This window comes from Tiliqua scincoides, chromosome 7 (assembly GCF_035046505.1).
Source record: "Tiliqua scincoides isolate rTilSci1 chromosome 7, rTilSci1.hap2, whole genome shotgun sequence".
In the NCBI taxonomy this organism is placed as follows: domain Eukaryota; kingdom Metazoa; phylum Chordata; class Lepidosauria; order Squamata; family Scincidae; genus Tiliqua; species Tiliqua scincoides.
The window spans coordinates 2,552,992-2,569,549 of NC_089827.1; the positions used below are offsets into that span (position 1 = coordinate 2,552,992).

Below are 16,558 nucleotides of genomic sequence, written 5' to 3' on the forward strand. Positions count from 1 at the left end.
CTGCACAGGCCCTGGAAAATTGGATAGGATTGGTCCCTAAGCCCCTTGGAGCAAGGGTAGGATATAATGTAATCTAAACAGGGCTGGCCCATCCATGAGGCCCACTGAAGCAGTGGCCTCAGGCAGTAAATGGGGGGGGGGTCACTCATCTCTGTCTACCTTCTTGCTTCCACTACTCCTTCTTCTCTTTACACTCCCTGGATTAGGAACGGAGAGGAAAAGTGGTCTGGGGGAGAGTTCTGAACTTGAGCACTGGCAAGTGGGAGGTGCAGAGGCTCGCACGTGGTTGGGTAAGAGGGGGCAGTGTCCGGCATGTCACTTCAGGTGTCGGGAGATCTCTGGCTGACTTTAATACTACTAATAATATAATTTCTAGCCTTGCACCCCAGCTGTCTTTTGCCACGGCGGTGGGGCTTTTGGTGCATCGCTGTACGACAGGGTGGCCAGACCTGCTTCACGGGATCAACAGGCGAGTGTTTTGAGTGCTACATTTTTGGTGGGATGTCCCCCATTTTGGGGTGGCTTGTCCTCTTTTGCGGCGAGGACGTCTTGCTGGTGGTGAGGCTCCCTGCAAACGAGTGCTCTGCCCCCCCTCTAGCTATGCCATAGAAATAAGTTTCTGTGGGTCGGAAGCGTCCGGCCAAACTCCCCAGCAGGTGGGACAGTGTGCCTGGCAGCCCTTCCTCCTCCTGCCCCTGCCTGGCCTGCGCGAAGCAGACTTCCCTGCACTGCTCAGTCCCAGCCACCTTTGGGGGCACTGAGCCCCCCACCCACACTCTGCCTCTTCCTCTCTCTCTCGCCCCGCCCCCCCTCCGGGATTGGCTGGGGCCGCGGCCGGAGCCCCTCCCTCTCAGCCGGGCTTCAATGGGAACCAGCGCCTGGCCGGAGTTTCAGTTCTCGCAGGCAGAAGAGCCTGGCGGAGGCGGAGGCGGAGGGGATGGGGACGGGGCAGGGGCGCAGGGGCGCCTCGGTGGCAGAGGGGGACTGAGTTGCTGCGGCTGGGGGGAGTGTGGGTGCCGGTGCCGGGGCGGGGCGCGGGGCTGCCGGCTCTGGGACCCCCCTTGCAGCACCTCCCCGAGGACTTGGGTGGCCCCCGGCTGGCGCTGCCCGGAGGGGCCCGTCCCTCCGCCAGGGGGCCGCGGCCGCCCCGGATCGAGCCCTCCCGGCTGCTCGGAGCATGAGCGCGGCCGGCGCCCGCCAGGGAAGAGCGCCGGAGATGCCCCAAGATGTCTGACAAGATGTCCAGCTTCCTCTACATCGGGGACATCGTCTCCCTCTACGCCGAGGGCTCGGTGAACGGCTTCATCAGCACCCTGGGGTAAGGAGCTGGTGGGGACGGGGGCAGACCCGGGGCAGCGGGGCTGCTGGCTGCCTGCCTGCCTGCTTGGACGAGCCCCCCTCCCCCGCGCAGTGCTGACCCCCCCTTGCAAATTTGGGGGGGGGTGCAAAGCCCTGTCCCAGTGGCGTAGCAAGGGGGGGCAAGCGCCAAGTCTTGCGGGGAGCCTCCCTGCGCGTCCCTCGGAGCCGGAGCAGCCTGGAGCCGGCAGGACACAAAGTTGCCAGAGGCAGGAAGCGGGGAGGGAGGCGCAGCTCCGCAGGCAGCAGCAGCCCCGCCGAGTAGGAAGTCCGCCCCGGCACCCGGCATCTGCGGAGCCCCCTCGGAAGCCAAGGCCGCAGCCCTGTTCACGCTGGCCTGGGAGTAAGCCCCGTGGGCTGGCGTGGGGCTGGCTTCTGAGTAGACCTGCAGAGGATTGGGCTCTAGGGCGGGAAGAGAGTCGGGATGCCATCCTAGCAGTGGCGTAGCTAGAAGGGGTGCCAGGCTCGAAGTTTTGCAGGAAGCCTCCCCTTCCGAGCTACTTAGTGTTTCGCCTCCCCTCTAGCTATGCCACCGCACCCTAAGTACTCAGCCACCTAGAAGTCAGTCCTGTTGAACTTGGGGAAGCTTACTTCTCAGTAGACGGGTAGAAGAGGGCATTGGCAAACATGTGCTTGGCATTCTTCCTGAGATCCCTGGACTTGAAATGGGCTGGATCCTGCCCTTGGCAGGCCCTTATCCTGTGCCTCGTTCCCAGAAGTTGGTCCCACGGAGTCCAGAGGGCTGATTTCCGAGTCAAGATGCATGAGACAGGCTGCTAGTATTTTTCCCTCTGCTGTGGCTCCCTGATTGACCTCTGCGCTTGTGTGTGATGCCCTCCATATGCCAGGTGCTGGACTGGGCAGAGAACAGCTCTAAGAGACCCTTCTCAGAAGTGGTGCTGGCTGCAGTGATTCCATTTCCCATCCCTGGAATTGGAATCTGATACCTTCAGTGCCTTTGATTTGAGGGTCCCTTCTCAGTTTTTTATCCTGCCTTCACAGTATTCACAAGTGCATAGAATTAGCCCAGGAAATGTTCAGAGCTGCTGTCAATGTCACCAATGAGGGTGCTGGGCAGGATGGATGTTGGCCTCATTCATGCTCGTAAGAGGGAGAGAAAGTGCAAAGAGGCTTTTACTGGTCTTAGGTTTATTTTCTGACTGACCAACTCAGATTTTTTGGGGTGGAAAAGCCAATTCACACAAGCAGGTTTATCACTTGTTGACCAAATGATGACTTGCATAGGTGAGAACATTCAAACATCTGCAGCATGTTCCCATGGGGTGGTAGGTGGGCTGTTTTGTCTTAAAGTCTCTCCTTGCTCCTCTCGCTGCAAGCCTTAGAGCAGTGATTTTCAACCTTTTTCATTTCACGACACACTAAGAAGTCATTAAAATTGTCAAGATATACCATTATTTTATATTTTTTGCAATTGACTAGGCACACCACATGGTTGACTGGGGGATCATATCCCCCAGTGACCCTACTAATATGACCTACCCCCAAACTCCTGCAGCAACCTGCAGACCATTTGTGGCACAACTGTTGAGAATCACTGCCTTAGAATGCAATCCTATACTCAGGAGTGAGTTCCATTGGATCCCTTCGGGGAGGAAGGTGGGGTAAAAATACTGCACATAAATAACATGTTAAAGGGGGCCTAATCCCAGGAAAGAGTGTGTAGCATTGCTGCCTTACATTGCAATCCTGGGCATGTCAACTCAGAAGAAAGTTCTGTTAAGTCTTATGAGACTTACTCTTTTGTAAGTGTTGCATAGAATGGTGGCCTTAGGGCCCAATCCTATCCAACTTCCCACCCTGGTGTAGCCATGCCCATGGGGAATGCACTGCATCCTGTGGTGGGGGGAGCGATCACAGAGGTCTGCTCAAGGTATGGAAATGTTTGTTTCCATACCTTGGGGCTGCATTGCAGCTGCATGGGTGCTGGAAAGTTGGATAGGATCGGGCCCATAGTTTCCTAACAGAGGTTTGCTCAGAAGTAAGTCCCATTGTATTGAATGGGGCTTACTCTCAAGTAAATGTGCGGGTAGCATTGCAGCCTAAATGGAATTACCTGTCCACATGGATAGTAAAATTAATGCTAATTTAAAAAGATTGCTTGAGGAGGCACTTTCCAAGCGGTGGGCTCAACATGTCAGGTTGTCACCTGGCAAATGGTTCTGTGCACATGTGAAAATGACACGTTCCTCTGCCTGTCCTTCCCCACAATTGGCCTATCCTGTAATGACCATTACAATGACTTATGAACATGTGAGTGCCTTATCCAGGGGCAGGCCATGGGACCATCTAATCCAGTGTTGCCTACTTGGATTTGCAGAAGCTCTCTGAAGTTCTCAAGTGAAGAGGGGCCTTCCCCAGTCCTCCTACCTGAAAGTCTTTTTCTGCCAATAAAAGCCAACCGAGGATTGAACTTAAGATTTCTGCATGCAAAGCATGTACTCTTCAGTTTAATTACACAGGCCTGCGGAACCAAGAGTCAGAAAAGCCTTTTTTCCCCTTCAAAATTCATGGTGGTTTTCTGTGAATTTGGGGTGCTGATCCCAAACATGGTATTGGTTTTGCAGAATCGCATCTAGTTTCGGAGATGAGGCATAGCCTTGTTCATGAATGGTTCAGACAGCTTCCTTGTAGGGAAGCTGTGGCATAGGCCTCCTCACAAGGAAGCTGCTCAAACCCTTCACTAATTAGGTTATGCCGTATCTCCAAAACTAGACCTGATAGGGCAAAACGGATGCCATTTTTTGGATCAGCACACCAAATATACAGAGAAATCAGTGACATAGCTAGAGGGGGTGCAAAGCACTAAGTTTTGCAGGGAGCCTCACCGCAGTGTGCAAGCAGCCCCTCCCCTTCAAAGCCATTCCAGGCAGAGGGAGCAAAATGGAGGCATTCACCTGGCTCTGAAGGGGGTGGAGGAGCTGCTTGCATGCCGCAATGAGGCTGTCTGCAAAAGTTGGTGTTCTGCACCTGCTCTAGCTACACCACTGCCAGGAATAGTTCTAAGTTTTCAGACACTGAAATGTGTATGGGCCTGTGTTATGGCCCATCTCAATTACATAATCTAAGGATAATCTGAGCAATCCAAGTATAATCTAAGCATGTGAGGTGCTAAAACAGTGTGCCCTCTGTGCTGTTTCTATTGATTAAAGAACCACTCTGAACTTCTGGGTATATTTTATGCGCGCGTGCGCGTGTGTGTGAGAGAGAGAAATAGCTGTATACACAAAAATAGCTGTATTGGTTGCCAGGGAATACAGGCTTAATTGATTGAGAATCATGGCCCTCAAGCTTCGGGGTCTGTCCACACTGCTGCTTCCCACAGTGCAGTCTTGTCTTGTAACGGTTTGCGAATGTGATGTCATTTTTGTGTCTACACATTTGGTTCCGAGTGTCTGTTCAAGCAGAGAAGCCGTTTCCATGCAAATAATTATGTGATCTTTGGGGGTTAGTCGACACAGTGGGCAGGTCATGTGGCAAAACGATTCCTGGACTGTATCACTTTGGACTATAGGTGGAGAATTGCATCATTGAATGCTGTGTTTAAATTTTGACTTAGTTTTTACTTGTTAATTATATATGTGCAGTTTTACATGTGTTTGGCATTATTGCTGTGTATCTGGAAATGTTGAAAAGCTGCATCAAGCGAAGGGTCTGCACAGTGGTATGGACCCCTTAGGGCAGTGGCTACCAAATGTTTTCGACTGGCAGCTCCCTTGACCTACTGGGCCATTGGCCAGGGCTCCCCATTAGGGCTACAACCCTATACATTGAATAGGATGGTGGCTTTTCATGAGGATTCCACAGATCCCCTGGCTGGCTTCTGTGGCTCCCTGCAGTTTGGGATCCACTGCCTTAGGGGAATTGCTCCCCTACAACAGATATTTGGAGGCATACTGTTGAACATGTTGGTAGTGTATAGTCACTGTGACTAGTAACCATTAGTCCAGTGATTTTCAGCCTTTTTGTCTCATGGCACACTGATAAGGTACTAATTGTCAAGGCGCACCATCAGTTTTTTGATAATTGACAAGGCACACCGTGCTGTTGGTGGGGGACTCACATCCCCCAATGGTCCTACTAACATAAGAACAGCCCCACTGGATCAGGCCATAGGCCCATCTAGTCCAGCTTCCTGTATCTCACAGCGGCCCACCAAATGCCCCAGGGAGCACACCAGATAACAAGAGACCTGCAAGGCCTCCTGGGAATTGTAGTTTAAGAACAGCCCCACTGGATCAGGCCGTAGGCCCATCTAGTCCAGCTTCCTGGATCTCACAGCGGATCACCAAATGCCCCAGGGAGCACACCAGATAACAAGAGACCTCATCCTGGTGCCCTCCCTTGCATCTGGCCTTCTGACATAGCCCATTTCTAAAATCAGGAGGTTGCGCATAATAACCTTCCCCCAAACTCTCACGGCATACCTGCAGACTATTTGCGGCACACCAGTGTGCCACAGCACAGTTGTTGAAAACGGCTGAATTAGTCAGTGGTTCTGAAAAATTGCATGTGGGTAAGCCTAGAAGAAGCAAAGAAACAAAATGTGTAGATTGCCTTTGAAAAGCAAATAGTTACAGAACCGCTTGTTTTAGTGACTGTGACATGATTTAGTAAAAATATTGATTTTTAACCCTAGCGTGGGGTTAGGGCCCCTTAGGCACAGGGGCCAATTGGGTCCAATTGGCTTAAAGCCAGCGCTGGCATCTCTCATTTTGTATCTTGAAGCATGCTAAAGTCAGCAGGTACCTGTCTTTTGTTCAGAGATGTAATTTAACTTCTAGAGATCCAAGGGTGTTTCTTGGTGTATGCTAACAACATTTTAAAAATTTGGACTCTTTTTGTTGTTTGCCAGCAACATAAAATAAGGACCTCATCTGCATTGTTTATAGTCCTCTTGCCATAGGCATTCAGGCCTGTTTTCCCTCTGAAAGCAAATGGGAAGCTTTCTAACGGTTTCTGTGTTTAAGTGCAGAGTAAACACTTGCATCATAAGTCAGTCAGTGGAAGTGTCTCATGTACTGTCTTTAGTATCTTGAGAGCCCCAGTGAATTGCTCTGAGATAAAAGCAGCTCTTCCAATGTGGTTTCATTTTGAAACAAGTGGGAAATCTGAAACAAATTCTAATATCTGCAGTAAGTAAACAGAAAAGATGGCAGTCCTGTTTGCACTTAGGCTGCTTAGATTCCATTGGGCGAAGCAGTGCAACGCTGCAGGATTTTTATCGGGAAGTTCAGCACAGTCCTTGGAAGTAAATCTCATTTAGTTCCGCACTTTGCAGCCTTAGAAATCCTACTGATTTCCAAGAGCCAGTATAGTGTTATGCTCAGGAGTTAGATGTAGACCTGGAAGATCCAGTTTCAATTCCCCACTTAGCCGTGAAGCTTCCTGGGTGACCTTGGGTCCGTGGATTTCAGTATCCGTGGGTGCCGAGCCCATGGTTGGAAGACCTTAGAAGGCCTCCTAGATGCAGATTTCATTTTCCACGGAATTCTGTATCCACAGGGGTCTGGAATGGATCCTGCAGGCCCACTGCATTTACTTGGTTGAGAGCCAGGATGGTGTCATGGTTTGAGAGTTGGACATACTGGGAAGGTTGAGATTCAGATCCCCACTCTGCCATGAAACTTCCTGGGTGACTTTGGGCTGATCTCTCTCTCTCTCTCTCTCTCTCTCTCTCTCTCAGCCTCACCTACCTTTGTTTGGTGAGGATTGTTGTGAGGACAAACGGAGGGAAGGAACCACATCCACTACCCTGAGCTGCTTGTAGGAAGGTGCGGGGTGTGAAAAATAACTAAACAAAACTCTGCAGGATTTTTCTAGGCAGGGCAGGACTATGAACTTGTAATGGGTTTTTAGCAGCTTAATAGTCATGGCGAGAAGTATCTTAATAGAACAACAGTTCCTATGGTTTCCCAGGGGGAGGAAGTGTGCTAAAGTGTAATCGTATCCTTGAATTATGCTGGTCTGGCAAGGATGGGATGGCTGCCACATTTCTTTTCACTAGCATAGTTTATGATGCCTTAATAACATTGTTACGAGACTTAAAATTAGGCCAGTGAAAGTGCTATAACACAAGTATCGTTATGTCAGAATAGGGATGGAAGAGCATAGAGATGAGGATGTAGTGAGAGAGGATGGGCCAATATGGTCCATATCCTTTATTCTTCTAGTCTTTCTGTCTCTCCAACATAATAACTTGCAAATAGTACAAAATGAATATCCTAAGTAAAAACACTTCCATTGGCATCCCTGGAGTGGTCCAGTCTGCTTCCAGCCATGCTGAAGGTTAAGGCCACAGTCCTATACACACTTCCGTGGGAGTAAGAACCCAATCCTATCTAAATCCCTGTGCGGTGTTGCAGCAGCACCGCAATGGCAAAATCTAACCATCAGGGGTATCCACTAAAGAGCTTGGAGGAGTAACAAGGTGTGCTGGTGGGACTCCAGCAGTGGAGGACATACATGCGGGGAATCCAGTTCCTCAAAAAGTGGAGAACTTAAACTCAGGGAGCTGTATAACAGGGAGCCTTACGATATATATAACAGCCCCTGTATTACACTGTCCTGTGTCTATCAGATCATGAGCCTGCCAGAGCACAGGTGGGAATTTGGTGGTGGGAACTGTGATTGGAAACTGCACAAAGGGCACACTTTTCACAAACGACCAAGAAGGAAGGGCAGGTGGATTTCTGTGTGGTTAGACCCCTTACACTTGAATTCAGGTCTTGGCTTCAAAATGTTTTGAACATCAGCAGTTTTGAAGCATTAGTGTCACAGTGAAGCATGATTACTTCTGCTGGATAACCTGTGCCTGATGTGTTCTGCTGTATGTAAGTCTTCTGACAATTAGACCACGGGAAGCTGTGTTGGAGAAGGCCTGGTGTTTGGTATAATGGATAGTCTGTGGAATGTGTTCTGTGATGTCACCTTTGCATTCCTGACATAGCTCTGTGTGTGTGTGTGTGTGTGTGTGTGTGTGTGTGTGTGTGTGTGTGTGTGTGTGTGTGTTAGAATCTTCCATACCAGGTCGACATGGGGGCTTTGTTGGTGAGCATCACTGTAATTGGAGGGGGGGTTTGCGGTGTGGTTGTCAAGAGCGCTGTGGGAGTCCCTCTCCCAGTTACAGCAATATCCTGACTTTCATCCACTTGACTTTCATCACTTTGTTCTTTCAACCATTTTCAATTAGAACCATATTTCCAAGGAGCTCAGGGTGGTGAACATGGTTCTTCCCTCCTTTTGTCCTCAGAACATCGGTGAGGCTGAAACTGAGGGAGAATCACTAGCCTAAGGTCACACAGGAAACTTTGTGACTGAGCAGGGTTTTGAACCTGGATCTTCCAGACCTAACTCCTGAACCACCGCCATCCTGGTTCCTTCCCTTTTGTCCTCTCAGCAACCCTGTTAGGTGGGTGAGGCTGAGAGAGAGAGAGAGAGAGAGAGAGAGAGAGAGAGAGAGAGAGAGAGAGAGAGTGACTGGCCCAAAGTCACCCAGAAAGCTTTGTGGCTGAGCAGGAATGTGAACCTGAATCTTCCAGGTCTAATTGCCCAATCCTATCCAATTATCTAGTGCCAGTGCATCTGTGCCAACGGGGTGTGTGCTACATCCTCTGGTGTGGAAGCAGTCACCAAGTCCAAGTTGGCAACCTTCAGTCTTGAAAGACTATGGTAGAGTGCTCTGAAAGGTGGTTCTGGAACAGTGTCTAGTGTGGCTGAAAAGGCCAATCCGGGAGTGACAATCCCTTCCACACCGGGAGCAAGTGCAGTCTGTCCCTGGCCTGTCTCCCTGGCTATGGGCCTTCCTTCTTTGCCTCTTTGCTCAGACTGTTGGCCAAGTGCCTCTTCAAACTGGGAAAGGCCATGCTGCACAGCCTGCCTCCAAGCGGGCCGCTCAGAGGCCAGGGTTTCCCACTTGTTGAGGTCCACTCCTAAGGCCTTCAGATCCCTCTTGCAGATGTCCTTGTATTGCAGCTGTGGTCTACCTGTAGGGCGCTTTCCTTTGCACGAGTTCTCCATAGAGGAGATCCTTTGGGATCCGGCCATCATCCATTCTCATGACATGACCGAGCCAACGCAGGCGTCCCTGTTTCAGCAGTGCATACATGCTAGGGATTCCAGCACGTTCCAGGACTGTGTTGTTAGGAACTTTGTCCTGCCAGGTGATGTCGAGAATGCGTCGGAGGCAGCGCATGTGGAAAGCGTTCAGTTTCCTCTCCTGTTGTGAGCGAAGAGTCCATGACTCGCTGCAGTACAGAAGTGTACTCAGGACGCAAGCTCTGTAGACCTGGATCTTGGTATGTTCTGTCAGCTTCTTGTTGGACCAGACTCTCTTTGTGAGTCTGGAAAACGTGGTAGCTTCTTTACCGATGCGTTTGTTTAGCTCGGTATCGAGAGAAAGAGTGTCAGAGATCATTGAGCCAAGGTACACAAAGTCATGGACAACCTCCAGTTCATGTGCAGAGATTGTAATGCAGGGAGGTGAGTCCACATCCATTTGAAGCAGTCACAGAGGCCTCCTTAAGGTAAGGGAACAAATGTTCCCTTACCTCTGGGCTGCACCAGTGCTGGAAAGTTGGATAGGATTGGGCCCTAAGTCAGGATCTCAACCAGTTACACTGATGTAACCTGTAGCTGCAGCCACTTAACTGGCTCATTGAATCAGGGTGTCCAAGTGATAATTGTATATTGTGTGCTGCAACCTGTATTTTGTGACTCATGCATCAAGAAAGTGGCATAGAGAGCGGGCAGGGCGAACATTTCAACAGTGAACTGCCAGGTCTGTGTCAGGGTTTCATTTGGGGGCATTTTAAGGCAGACTATATTCAAAGCCTTTTTCTTTCCTGCCTTCTCACAATGACTTCCTATTTTCCTGTTTACTTTCCCCCTCGGGCATGGTTCAGCATTTTATTCCTCTATTAATACACTGTGGCTTTGAACATCCGTTGACTGGAACCTGAAATAGCAACAGTTTTGTTCAGAAGTGCCTCCTTCAAAGCTACTGCCAATTTGATTAGGTGATTCCCAGTACTATGAACAAGTTATAAAATAATATCGCTCCATCCTCTCTTTCTGCCCCATTTATAAGGCTATAAAGCCACTATCTTGTCATCTCCATTCAGTTTTTTTCCTAACCAGGTTTGTTGTCTCTTTCCGTATCTGAATTTTTCAGGTCAGAGAGTTGGGCACTGGTTTGCAACTTGTTTGCCAGAGGACCAGCTTCGACAAAGAAATCGGAAGGCTGGGTGGACCAATTCTTCATGTCTTCCTCCCCCAGCATCCTGCTGAAAGTCACAGATGCTATTGTGTTCCTTTGGCATTCTCTTTCCACCCTAGGGTTGCCAGGGATAGGGAGAAGGCATTACAGGTCTGACCTCCAAACCTGCAGATTTGGGACCAACTGAATTAACTCACTGCGGCTTCCAAATCTGCAGTGGAAAGTCGAAGCTGAGCTTCTGGATGCAATCAGAGGTGTTCTTTCGTGCATTCAGGAGCTTTTCTGAGGCCTCAAAACAGCTCTGGAAGTGAGCAGTTCTGATCGTACCCAGAGGCCATATTGGACTGCAACCTACGGATTTAATTTTCCATGGGTTTCAGTGTCTGCAGGGGTCCCCAGTGGATACCAAGGTCCAATTGTACTCAGAGGGCCAGATTTGGCTTAGAGACCACCAGTTACAGACCCCTGCATGCAGGTGATCACTGGGAAACATAGAGAGGAGTAGAGGCACTTGGAAAAAGAAAGGTGGGGTTGAGACTTAATGGGGCTTAAGAAATGAGGTTGAGACTTAATGGGGCTGCCTTAGGGAAAAAGCTTGTGCCACCAACCTCTTACTTGGCATGAAAAGGGTTTGCTTTGTTATATCATGTATTAGAGGAGCATATTGAAGCTGATGCTGTATGTCTGTATGCATCTTGGTTCTGCTCTGAAGCAGGTGGTGACCTTTAGAGTTGCCAGCTCTTTTACCTGCCCTGTGCCTCGGCCTCTAGTAGTCTCCTGTCATGCAGAAATTTGTGGTGTGAAGCTTTACCTGGCATGGAAATGAAGCAATGAAAAAAGCTTTACCTGCTTCATTTTTGCTTGATGTTAATCAAGGGTTTGACAGTCTTCAGTCAAAATGACTTTGGTTGCAGGATATAAGGACATTTTTACAGGGACAGTGACCTGTAGGTTATTCTCTGCTGGAGATGACTAGCCTGCAGCTAGAGGGGACAACTCAGCAAATGTTGTGAGGAAAATACACATCAGGAGGTTGATGTGTATGCGCAACCTCCTGATTTTAGAAATGGGCTATGTCAGAATGCCAGATGCAGGGGAGGGCACCAGGATGAGGTCTCTTGTTATCTGGTGTGCTCCCTGGGGCATTTGGTGGGCCGCTGTGAGATACAGGAAGTTGGACTAGATGGGCCTGTGGCCTGATCCAGTGGGGCTGTTCTTATGTTCTTATGTTAACAGGAAGTAGGAAGCATGTTCGCTGAGTTGGCCCCTCTAGCTGCAGGCTGCCTGCCTGCTTGTCTCTAGTTAAAGCAAGCATGCCATTCCTTTGCGCAACTGTAAACAACACAAATGAAGGTAATGGGTTTGGGGGAGGTTCAGGGATCCGTGGATACCAGGTGATACCCGTACAGTAGTTTTGGGCAGGTGCGCAGCAGAGAACTACATAGACTAAGGAGACCTATGTCCAAATCCCACCTCTGCCAACTCTCTCTTGGTCCAGTGGCAGTCACTCCACCTAACCTCTCTCACCGGGTGGCATGGAGATCAAATGAGGTCTACCATCTGGCGTGCCTTGGAGGGATAATGGGAAAGTCCATTAATATATAATAAAAATACTCAGAGAGGTCATGGCAAATGCAACATCATAGAATTGGAAGGGACCCACAAGGTCATCTAGTCCAACCACATGCTGTAATTGCGGTTGGCATCTTCCATACAATTTAGCAAAGCCCATTTTCTGCTATTCCGCAGCTCAAGTTGTTATGTTTAAAGTTATAGAAGGTGATGGTGTAGTCTATGAATGGATAGAATGGATGATGGGTGGATCCCAAAGGATCTTCTCTATGGAGAACTCGTGCAAGGAAAGCGCCCTACAGGTAGACCACAGCTGCGATACAAGGACATCTGCAAGAGGGATCTGAAGGCCTTAGGAGTGGACCTCATCAAGTGGGAAACCCTGGCCTCTGAGCGGCCCACTTGGAGGCAGGCTGTGCAGCATGGCCTTTCCCAGTTTGAAGAGACACTTGGCCAACAGACTGAGGCAAAGAGGCAAAGAAGGAAGGCCCATAGCCAGGGAGGCAGACCAGGGACAGACTGCACTTGCTCCCAGTGTGGAAGGGATTGTCACTCCCGAATCGGCCTTTTCAGCCACACTAGATGCTGTTCCAGAACCACCTTTCAGAGCGCAATACCATAGTCTTTTGAGACTGAAGGTTGCCAATGGTGTAGTCTAGCTGCCTGGCCTCTGTCCAGCTTGCATTTGACTTTCCCCAGCCCCATGGATTACATACTCATGTACAATGCAGGTGGATTAAAAGCTATATGTTTGTTTAAACCCAAGCAAGGCAGCAACCAGTGTTTGTGACTTGAGACAGCTTAATCTTTAGATCTACAGTAGACAAAACAGCAGTAGAGTTCCTTAGACTATGAACAGATATCCTGTCCTTCAGTTTGGGCACTTGTTAAGGTTTGGACACCTTAAAAAAGTATCCAGTATAAATAAATGTTATGTAAACAGCACTGTTAAATAAATTGAGATAAATGCTCTGGCATTGCTATAAGATCCTGAGAGCATTTGCTTCTCTGATCCTGGGTTGGACCCAGTGTTGATACAAAGTGGAGCATCTGTAATGTCACTTTGACTGGGTTGTCACATTTGCTTACCTTCCAGAGTGCATCTGGAAAGTTGTGTATCCCTGAATTTTCTTTGTCAATAGGAGAGTAAGGTCTTGACCCCTTGCAAGACGTTCAGCTTGGGTTAGGGTTGACGGGTCTCCTGGGGCTCAGACCCTGACTCAGCGGCGTGAAACTGAGAGCCAAGGGAAAGTGCTTGGTGGGTCATGGGGGAACAAAGTTGGGACCCAGGATGGCATTTGATGGGTCCAGGGACAGAGTCTGGCCCTAACTGATAGCTCAGGCAAGAATCTCATGAATGTGGAGGCAGACTCAGGAGCAAATGTTCTCATGACAGGTAGAAAAAATCCTGTTCCCTTGGTTCTACCCCTTATGAGTTATTTGGGGAGGGGGCTATCTTTGTAACACTCCCTTAAGCCAGTGGTTCCCAAATGTGCAATGCCCTGGGGCATCGCGAGGCACTTGCCCTATTGTGGGATGCCCGCTGCCTGGCAGGGAGACTGCACCACTTCAAACAGCGGTTGGAGGCTTGGCGTGGTGGGAAGAGCTCCAGCGTGCAGTTTTCGCACACTGGGAAAGCCCACCCACCTGCACTGGCCCCCTTACTGCTGTTTGAAGCGGGGTTTCGGGCCTCTGAGCCTAGGTGTGACCTAGATGTAGAGCCTAGGTGCAGATTTCTGGGAACCATTTGCAGTTGGGGGGGCACTGCTGGTCCCAACAGTTTGTGAACTGCTGCCTTAACCTATTGTTTTTAGAAAGCTACTGGGAGATCTCATGGGCTAGAATGGGGGCGTTCCAGAGGTGGGACGTGACTGACACGTGGATTTTGTTGAGAACTCCCTATCTTGCCTGCTACAGTTTAAGAGCTGCTCATTCCCTTGAGACTGCAGTCGTTCCCCTGGAGACTGATAAGAAGGCTTAAAACCTGAACATTATGTCAAGCCCTGAGACCTGGGCAATTTCAGCTCTTGCCGAATGACTTTGAAGCAGAGTGTGTGTATTCCTGCTGTTTATCTTAAGCTGCCAAAGGCTAATTGTTCCTTAAACAAAGCCAGAGGAGGCAATTCCATAAATGTCTTATTTATAGTGCTCTACTCAGTAATACTTCTTTCCCTGGATAAATCCCTCCTGCATTTGGCTTTTGACTTTGTGGTAGGAGTAGCAGCAGCCAGGGGCATAGCAAGAAGGGGTGCAAAGCGCTAAGTTTTGCAGGGAGCCCCACTGCAGCATGCAAGCAGCTCCTCTCCCTCCCCTTCGAAGACATTCTGGGTGGGGGGAGCAAAATGGAGGCGAAGGAAGGGAGGCAGATGCCTCCATTTTGCTCCCCTCGCCAGGAGTGGCTCCAAAGGGGAGGGGCTGCTTGTACTCTGTGTTGAGGCTCCCTGCAAAACACTCTCTAGCTTCACCACTGGCAGCAGCACTCTGATTGCATTGACCTTCATTTCAGGTTGGTCCCAGTGTGGCACAATGGCACACTGATGACATCACTACCAAGCTACTTCAGGGTGTCGCACTTTGTGCCTGCACACCAGGTGCCATCAACCTTGGGCTTATCGTTGTGAATGGGGGGGGGGTGTGTGTGTCCAGCAGGGTGTGACACCTGCCCCGGGTGTTCAACGCCCTGGCAATGCTGCAATCCTATACACACTTACCTGGGAGTAAGCCCCATTGTCTCTAATGGGGCTTACTTCTGAGTAGACATGCATTGGATTGGGGTCTGAGTGGTGATGGCTGAAAGGAGGGGTATTGTGAGAGAGGACAGGGTTGGCGATACCACTCTGTGCCCTTTGAAATTTGCTGTAGAATTTGGCACTGAAACAAGCTGGTCCTACAGAGCTGAGGAATGTGGAGGAGCAACGGCTGCACTTATCAATGCTTTAGTTTCCTCTGCGAAAGGTAAGGTGGTGTTTTGCTGGGTGCAGCATTTTCTCCCCATGGTTGATTTCCTCACGAAGCTTTGTTTCTAAAAATAAGTCAGATGGTTAATTTTTATCAGAGTGATATCTGATAAAGTTGTAGACAGAGGGTGGGGTCATGGAATCTGTCTGAGCAGATTGCACAACCAATCATGAAATCAGATCTCGCTTGCACATCTGGCAACTTGGCACCAGATGCTGGTGTGTGTGTGTAGACTGCATGTAGGGAGATGCACATACCTTCTTTCAAATGCCTGCTTGGTTTGGCAAAAGCTGTGGTTCGCTCCCTAAGGAAGTCAGTATAATTTCTATAGGCCACTAAACATTGGCGTGTAGTTGGCACCAAAATGTGCACAGAGTCAAATCTTGCTACCCGCAGGTTTGCTTCCTATGGGTTCCAGGGATGCTCAGTGGGTGGGGAGGCTGGTGAGGCAGAGCCTCCCTGCCAGTGTCCTTTGAAAAGCAGTGCCGCTGCCGCATGGGTTGAGAGTGCTTGAGTGCTTCACCTGCCTCCCCACCCACCGCACGTCCCTGGTGGATTCACTTATCCGCGGGGAGCAGAATTGACACTTGCCTCCCTCAGTCTGTGGTCTGTTCTCAGCTATCCGTGTTCTCTGTGCCATCTGTGGCCATCCTAAAGCTATCTGAGACATCCTTGAAGGTATTCGTGGGCGCCATTTTAAAGGTCTCTGCTATTTTGAAGGTCTTCACTGCATTCAGAATGCAGTGGAGACCCTCAGCATTGCTATTGGCTGGTGTTCTAGAGCTTTCCATGGACATTTTCAAGCTCTCTGCTACTTGCGGTCTCTGTTTTGAAGGTCTCCTTTTGTGCTTTGAGGGTCTCTGCTGCTGGGAGTTAAGCTACCCCTCCCCCCAACCCCATACGATCAGCGACTCCCTTTCTGTGAATTTGGCTGGGGTTTCCAGGAACCTAACCCCAGTGGATGACGAGAATTGACTGTATTTATTAGTGTGGATTTTCCCAGGTTCACCTTGAAACGCTCTGAAAGCTTGCAAAACTGACTTTCAGTGGAAGGTCACAACAATGCATTCCATAGACAATGACAGCCCTATAACTTAGTCTAAAGGCCCTTTTAACTTTAAAAGGGGGGGGGGTTACACCTAGAAATGTAAAACAGAATGACTTTGACATACATTTATTTTCAAATACGTGTTATTATACAAACACAGGCATGAGAAGTCTGGAATTGCCTGTAGCTCCCTATTAAGTACTTTATACTTAAGTACTTTGGTCCATGATTGGACCAAATTTTCACACGTGAATATTTTTGATGGGAAAGGGGAGATTTGGGAGGGCATTTTCCCTGAAAAGGACTTCACACAAATGTCTTGTATGATGACAACTTTTTTCCTTCTCTCTCGCTGCCGTGTTCACTTTCTTCTTCAATCAGAGAATACA

At 49.4% G+C, this 16,558-nt stretch overlaps 1 protein-coding gene across 2 annotated transcripts in view; it reads left to right on the forward strand.

Annotated features, from left to right (window-relative positions):
* Positions 1-1,063: 1,063 nt before the first annotated feature.
* Positions 1,064-16,558, forward strand: part of ITPR2 (inositol 1,4,5-trisphosphate receptor type 2) — a 215,222-nt gene continuing 199,727 nt past the window's right edge. For both annotated transcript variants that reach the window (XM_066633900.1, XM_066633901.1), the window contains exon 1: positions 1,064-1,318. In XM_066633900.1, coding sequence (XP_066489997.1) covers positions 1,227-1,318 — 92 coding nt within the window. In that variant the 5' untranslated portion in view covers positions 1,064-1,226. The remainder of the gene's footprint in view (positions 1,319-16,558) is intronic.